Genomic DNA, 7415 nt, shown 5'->3' with positions numbered 1-7415 from the left:
GAAATATTCTGTGACCGATTTTATGATGTACACATGTTTACGACCAATCACAATGCAGCATTAATATATAAATAATTTTGTTTGATTTGAAATATAAATTTTTTGAAAATGAACATGCTAATTTTCTATGCATGAAGACTCATGTTTATTTAATTAATTTTCTATTTTATTATTCTCCCTTTGGATAGGAAGTCTCAACAATCTCATATTGTTTCAAGTAAATTCAAGGGGAGGATTTTGTTTACCCATTAGTAGTAGAGTTAGGGTTTAGGGTTAGGGTTAGTAATAGAGAATTTTCTTCAGTTACAAACACTATACAAGAGAGGATATATCAACTAATGACAAAAAAAAATAAAAAATAAAAGATCATTTCCACAATGTCATAATATAGGAAGAGTACAAATGGACAAAGATATCTGCTATTCAGTTAGTAAATCATAACTAGTACTGCCCATCTCATACTTTGAACCACCAGTAAAACTAGCTTTTGCCATCTGTCTTAGTTTCTTCATCTCATTCTTGTTCTCAATCTTAAGTTCCCTAAGATGATCTTTTTCCTTTGTTCTTATAGGCATAGAACTCATCACTTCCCTACTCATTGGGTTGGGTGAAAAGTTAGGACTGATTACAGGGACCACTGTTGCAGTTTTAGAACTTGATGGCAATGTTCTTTCAGATTCTGGAATTCCTTCTTCTTTGATCCAATATTTCCTTGGAATGAAAGGCAGTACAAGTCCCTTTGAAATATTTTTCAACCCTAGCCTGAAAGACTTCTTTTGAGGTAATGAAAACTGTAGGATGCATTTTATTAGATCAAACCACTGACTTGTGATATTGGCAATGTAGGTCAAGATCAATAAACCTAACAGTATCCATCCAACAATGTTCTCACCAGCTATACTTGAACCACTTTGTTTCATAGCTAATGAGAAGAGGCCTATCTCACACATAAGAGAAATACTTTCTGCCATATGAACTCCTCTGCTTATATAAGGCTTCAAAATGATTAGGTAGGAAAATTGGACCACAGTTAATGCTAAAGCTATAATCGATTTATTTAAGCCTTGTTTTGAATGGATTCCTGATACTATCCCTAAACCTGTCCTTCTTATGAGATCAAGAATGATATAGGAGGATCTAGCACATCCTAGTAGCCTTTCTGATATGGTAGCTTTAATCTCTTCATTACTGTAATCTGAATTCTCAGTCCTTATTCTTCCAATCCCACTTCTAATTGAGTCGTCTCGTTCTAACAAGACAAACAATGGAGGGCCTTTCTGATTCTCAAATAGGATATCAAATTGCTGTAGGATATAAGAAGTTACTCCTTTTCTGTAGAACCATTTCCCAGTTTTCTGTCTTCCAACTAACAGAAAACAGAATTTCTTATACCATTGTTCATCTTCATAGCTGTACTTAACTTCTTTGTATTGAGTAAGGTTTCCAGGGAAGATTACTATTGTGTGGAAAAGGAATACAGACAGTATGAATCCCATAGGGATAGCTAGAAGAAGTGCCCCCGCAAGGATTCCCTCTGATGTGCCTCCTGTAAGGTCAATTCAATCCTTTTTAGTATTCATTTTTGTCTGAAGTTCAAATGCTTCGGGTACCATAATTACTCACCTGTGATAACAAATGCAGATGACTGTGATATACAAGGAAGCATAACTATCAGAAGAAAGATCCAGAACCTTGGAACAGAAAGTATCCTGCGAACCGATGTTTTAGATCTCAATTGTAGGAAGAATAACCAAAAAGCTTGGATTAAAACCAAGCTACCAACCGCTACACCTAACCAGAACAAGTTCATCTTTAAGTCCTCCCATCTGTGAAAGTCCATAAATGTTAAGAATCAGTCCTTTTCACTACCAATGTTTTGTTTAAACAAGTTTATTTGGATATGTACCCATTTTGTTTCTCCATTTTCTTGATCATCAGCATGGTTAAGAATGGATCTACATGCTATAGATAAATTAGGTAAGTAAAATTTATCTAAATCATTAGAAAGAAACTTTAAGAATTTGACATATACCAGAAAATAGGTGAAATATTCATTAAATCCTAGTGGTAAGCCATAGGGAATGTCCTTAGCATTTGAGCTTTGATGTTTTGACATTGATTGAACATTTGTTATTACACTCAAATGGGTAAGCACAGTTCTCGATCTCTCCTTTACCCATGGAAGTTTTTTGTGGGGGATGATCCATCTAAGACCCCTTGTTGTCTCCACATAAACTAATGGTAGGTTAATTGAGATCCAATTAGCAAGGACAAATACTTGAAGATGTCCCACCATTCCCTGTAACCAAATTCAGGGAATGTTTTACCAAAATCTTGTAGAAAGTTTGTAATTGTATAATCTTTTTAGTGCAATTACCTGCAGATTCATTAATCTATGATTGAAGGAGAAGCTGGGGACCTCATGATCCAGCCTACTGATGGCAACTAGATTTGTGGAAGAAAGTGATATAACTGCAGAGGCTGCTGCTGTTGCCAATATTCCAGAAGTCATGAAAGTGTGGATTACAACCGCTGAAGTGGGGGTTGAATCTGCAATCTTTTCACGCTTAGAAATGAATTTCTGTATAAGAAACAAAGATTTAAGGAAGTTTTTCATACATTGTTGGATTTTCAGCACATTCGACGCAGAATTCTGATTCCCAGAAATATCATAAGCTTTTCCCTTGGGAACTGTGACGGTTATAGATTGAGACATGAATATGATTGTTAATGAGTATAAAACTCTTGAATGTTCCTCAAATCTGCAATGATTATGCACTCATGTTAAAAAGAAAGAAAACTCAATTAGCAAAATAGTTCAATGTTTTCACCTGCCTTGTAAGATTCCCCCCTTCCAGTTCTACCTTTGATGCCTCAAACCCAAATACTGGCTCTGTAAACTTAACTATTACATCGATACTCGAATCTGTTGTCATTTGGGAAGAGCTTGTGCTCAATTCTACTCTTGGACTTTCTGAATCTGTTAAACAAGACTCTATGTTGAGTTTTTTGTTGAGATTTTTTTTAAATTCAAGAAAACAGAAAGAATCAACTGAGAAAAATTGAACCAACCATATAGGAAGGCTATCGAAGAAACAGGGGAAACAAGTACACCTGACAAGCCAATTACTGAATCAGGTTTGAATCCAACTTCAACTATTCCTGTTGAAATATTCTTAATCTACAAAAGTGAAATTTGAAATGATTTAATATTTGTAGTTTGGAATCAAATGAATTTTTCAGAAACTGGGCTTTCTCTCATACTTCATATGCAAATCTATGATTTCCATTATTGTTGTTGCGGCTAGGAACAAAATTGCCTGAATTCACTTGTAAGGCATGCATGATCTGCAATGTTGAATTCATAACAGGAGAGCTGAAGTCCAAAAAGACATGTAAATCCTCTGATTTATTAGTTGCAATAACAGTTCTTGGATGTCCATTAACCTCCAACTCATAAGATGGAACAGATATCCATAAGTCTACTTGAACAGGTCTTCTATCTGAGAATACAAGTGAATTGTTCATAAATGAAAGAAAACATAAAAAAAAGAAGAAGTGATTTTGAAGTTTCCTCACCTAAGTGAACAATGAAACTGGATTCATTTGTTCTGGTAAAGTAATTTCCTGCCTGGTCTGTACAAAACCTCTCTGCCATTGTTATCACTACTCGTGCATAAGTACTTCTTTCCGAGAAAATGATATTTAAAGCATATTGAATGTTGGGTTTGATTACACGGATTGGAGACGATGTATCCACACTTGCTGGACCACTTACAATAACCTACAAAACAGAACTATGACATTGTTTGTTTTGTATTCGTCATTTAAATTGGAGCATACTTACATCGCAGTTGGATGAGTTATAACAATTGAAGCCTGCTGGCCCACTACAAGCTTCAGTGAAGGTGACTTCTATTTCAATGCTATCAGCATTTGTATAATTTCGCTTGCTAGAAATTGTTGCACTTGGTGGCTTTGTATCTGTTGGTTGTCACACAATACTTTGATTGAATTGTGTAAGATTAAAATACTGTTATCTTTCACGCGGAATAATAGTAATGAAACAAGATTTTTTACCAATGAACCATGTGTAGACCGATGAGTTTCTCCTTCCTTCCCAAGTTGAGACTTTGAGAAGAAAACTGTGTTTTTGATTCACTGTCAAGTTGTTGAATTGTATGTTATCTGGAGGACAATGTCTTAGTGGCTGGCCATCAAGCTGTTCAATATTCAAACAGAACTGCAATAAGCTAGTTGTTACTGCTTCTCTGTTCTTCAAACCTTCTCTTCTCAATTCTAAGTTATACAAATAACCCACCTTCTATTTGTCTATCCTCTAATAATCACATTATTCAATTCATTAACCGAAACATTCTCTATAATACTTTTTTAGTCTTTTCATCTAAATAACGCATTTAAGGTTATTTAAATAACCCAAATTCGCAAACAATTTATACCCTTACCAAAGAATCTATAGAATATAAAAGAGAAAAAAAAATTAGTGTACCTCACAGTGAATTGAACAGCCACCAGGTTTACATGCATCTGAACTATTTGGCCTAAGAAAAGAGTATCTAAAGAAAGCATCGGTGAACCTAGAATGGGTAGGAGGAACTTCATCGAAATGAATTAAGACAGATAATTTAGCTGAATCTGAGGAGGATACAGTTATAAACATAACTGTGAGACAGAGGTGGAGATGAAGAAGATGTTCATGCATCTTCATCTTCAATCTTCAGACATCAATCTTCAATCTTTAATCTTTATCAAGTGTTTTGAGGGAAGAACAGAGAAAAGGAAATTTGGCTAAGTGCAACTACCATGTACATTATTTGGTAATGTCATAATTGCTTGATTTAATAAACTCACACATCTAAGTAACTACCATGTCCGGGCATTTAATTCTTCCTGCCACAAGTAGACCTACTTTGATCATTTCAAGTTTAATTTTCACTCTTTTTGTCCACATAAAGATTTGACTTATATATATTAGATGTTTAATTTTAATATTATTATTATTTTCATGTTTTGAGGCTTATGTTGAATTTAAATATTATTTTAACTAATTTAATATTTGATTTTGTGTTACTTGTTCATATATTTTTGTTAAATTTAGATGATTTTTTTACTTAAAATATAAATTAGTTAATTGTGACTTTTCTTTTTCTTTCTTTTATATATATATAGTAAACTGATTACAGTCCAAAGCCTCAGTTTCTACAGCAAATGCAATTACAGAGTCCTCTTTATAAGGGAGCTCATGAACAATTGGTGGTCTCCTGCATCTGGAAAGTTTATTTTTGACTTAACAGTAATGTTCTCCTGCATTAATTTAAGGCGTTTATCATAGACAAAACTTTTGACGATTTAATTACCCAATGTGCGTTTTTTCAGATTTGTAGTTATAAGTTATAGCCCATATTTTTTTTTCACTTTGTGAAAAGATATGGTTATGAGATCACAATTTATTTGACAAAAATGAACTTACCAAATAAAATTTTGGATAGATTATGATGCACAATTTTGTAAAAACAAATATATTTTTATTTCTTAAAGAAAATGTAAAATCATTTTAAAGTGAAAAACTTTAGTATAAGATGCTAAGAGAATTAAAGAATTGAAATTGACCATTGCAGGGAGTGTAAAGGATTTTTAATCGAAAAATTCATTTTAATAGTTGATACCTAATTAATTATAAAGCTTAAGTTTCTTTTAAAGAAGAGTATCGTAGTCAACAACTATAGAAAATGTCATGTGAAATCATGGTTTGTCGATTGTACACCATAAAGATTCACTTAGAATAAGGAAAAATGTAGATCTTATAAAAAACCATATTGAAGGTGGACTATTATTCCACTATAGCAGAAAATGTTAATCTAAATTTATATAAACCCAAATTAGTTTTTTTTTTTTTTTTTTTTTTGGAAAACAGCTTAGTGCCATTTCATTAAAAAAACTCAAAAGGGGAAATTACAAAAGTTTAAAATCAGATCTAGACAATTTCTAAATTTGATAATGAAATAATAATTGAATTATAGACAATAACAATAATGAATTAACACCTACAACGTTTTTACTTTTATTCTACTTGTGACATTCTCAAACGAAATATCCCATATATGGAAGAGCTTTTTATTCTCTTCATTCCTTTCGATTCCTCTCCAGGATTGAATGAGTGCATTTCCATCTGAAGTTATATATCTCTAAATATCTTCAGCGATTTTACTTCTTCCACTGTGAGTTCTTGAATTTCTTTCTGTTACGAAAGGAATTGAGAATTAGGGCTGTAAGCCCTAGTTCTCAGGGCTGTAAGCCCTAAAATAAGCTGGCGGATATAATTGTCAGCATTTATTTTACAAATAAGCTGTTTTATCAGTAAATATTTTATATTTTAGTAGTTGGACAGCTGTAATTGGTTTTGGAGGGAAAAGGAGTTGGAATTGGACAGCTGTAATTGGTTTTGGAGGGAAAAGAAGTTTGATTGGACAGCTGTAATTGGTTTTGGCGGGAAAACTTGGAGGGAAAAGAAGTTACAGCATTTGAATGATTAAGAAGGCAGCAATCTGAGAATGTAATTCATTCAATCAATATTTCAATCTAAGGTTAGTAATAACTCTCTCTCCTCAATTCCTATTCTCCTCTACAATTCCTATTCTCCTCTACAATTCTAATCTCATCTATCTGATTGCAGAATCTGTAATCACAAATTCTCTCATTATCTCTTCTCATCTTGTCCAATCTCAATCTCTTGATAAGGTACTGTTCTGCCCTAGATCTAAACATTACTGAATCCTAATTCATAGCTTATCACTGGTATCAGAGCACCTTTCTTGGCATTATGGTGGAAACGCGTATGGAAACGGAATTGAATGAAATTCGAAGTCGTAGTCAGGCACATGATGAAAGATTGTCGGCACAGGATGCTCGTTTTGATCGGATTGAAGCACTGATGGCTTCCATGGATGTGGCAATTAGACGTTTAACTCCAGCATCAGGTAGCAATAACCGTGAACCAGGAGGTGCAGAGGAAAGGGACTTTCGAGGCGACAATTTTCCAGATCGTAGGCGAGCTGAGGAAGCGAGAAATCGGAATGGTGATCGGGACTATCGGGATCATATATACCAACCGCCAACGAGACTTTCGAAGATGGATTTCCCAAAGCTTAACGGCGATGAGGTAGATGACTGGATCTATGGAGTAGAGATGTTTTTCCAAGTAGATCGAACGCTAGAAGAGTTTAAACTGGAGTATGCCTGTGCACACCTGTATGGACGAGCTCGCTGCTGGTTTAGCTCGCATCTACAACACCGGCTACCTGGACGAGCTATGACTTGGACAGAGTTAAAAACGTTGGTCCTAAAAGAGTTTGGTCCAAGCGAATTCGATGATCCTTTAGACGAATGGAAGGATC

General features: G+C 34.2%; 1 protein-coding gene across 3 annotated transcripts; it reads right to left on the bottom strand.

Annotated features, from left to right (window-relative positions):
• Window positions 1-243: 243 nt before the first annotated feature.
• On the bottom strand, window positions 244-4825 carry LOC124918052. 3 transcript variants are annotated; one of them, XM_047458321.1, is made up of 13 exons: window positions 4511-4825; window positions 4081-4222; window positions 3848-3984; window positions 3580-3784; window positions 3265-3503; window positions 3115-3181; window positions 2836-2980; window positions 2620-2762; window positions 2378-2550; window positions 2033-2299; window positions 1907-1962; window positions 1624-1826; window positions 244-1546 (listed from the first exon to the last, which is right to left on the bottom strand). In XM_047458321.1, the coding sequence occupies exons 1-13, from the start codon at window positions 4727-4729 to the stop codon at window positions 420-422; spliced, it is 3123 nt and encodes a 1040-aa protein (XP_047314277.1). In that variant the 5' UTR covers window positions 4730-4825; the 3' UTR covers window positions 244-419. The 3 variants fall into 3 exon arrangements, with proteins under 3 accessions (XP_047314277.1, XP_047314268.1, XP_047314280.1); XM_047458312.1 differs by having other exon boundaries at window positions 245-1546; window positions 3073-3181; window positions 4511-4824; XM_047458324.1 differs by lacking the exon at window positions 4511-4825 and having other exon boundaries at window positions 246-1546; window positions 3073-3181; window positions 3848-4004; window positions 4081-4209.
• Window positions 4826-7415: the final 2590 nt, after the last annotated feature.

Source organism: Impatiens glandulifera, chromosome 1 (genome assembly GCF_907164915.1).
Source record: "Impatiens glandulifera chromosome 1, dImpGla2.1, whole genome shotgun sequence".
NCBI classification, from domain to species: Eukaryota; Viridiplantae; Streptophyta; class Magnoliopsida; order Ericales; family Balsaminaceae; genus Impatiens; species Impatiens glandulifera.
The sequence above is the reverse complement of the archived record's forward strand: the minus strand, read 5'-3'. Positions and strand labels throughout refer to the sequence as shown.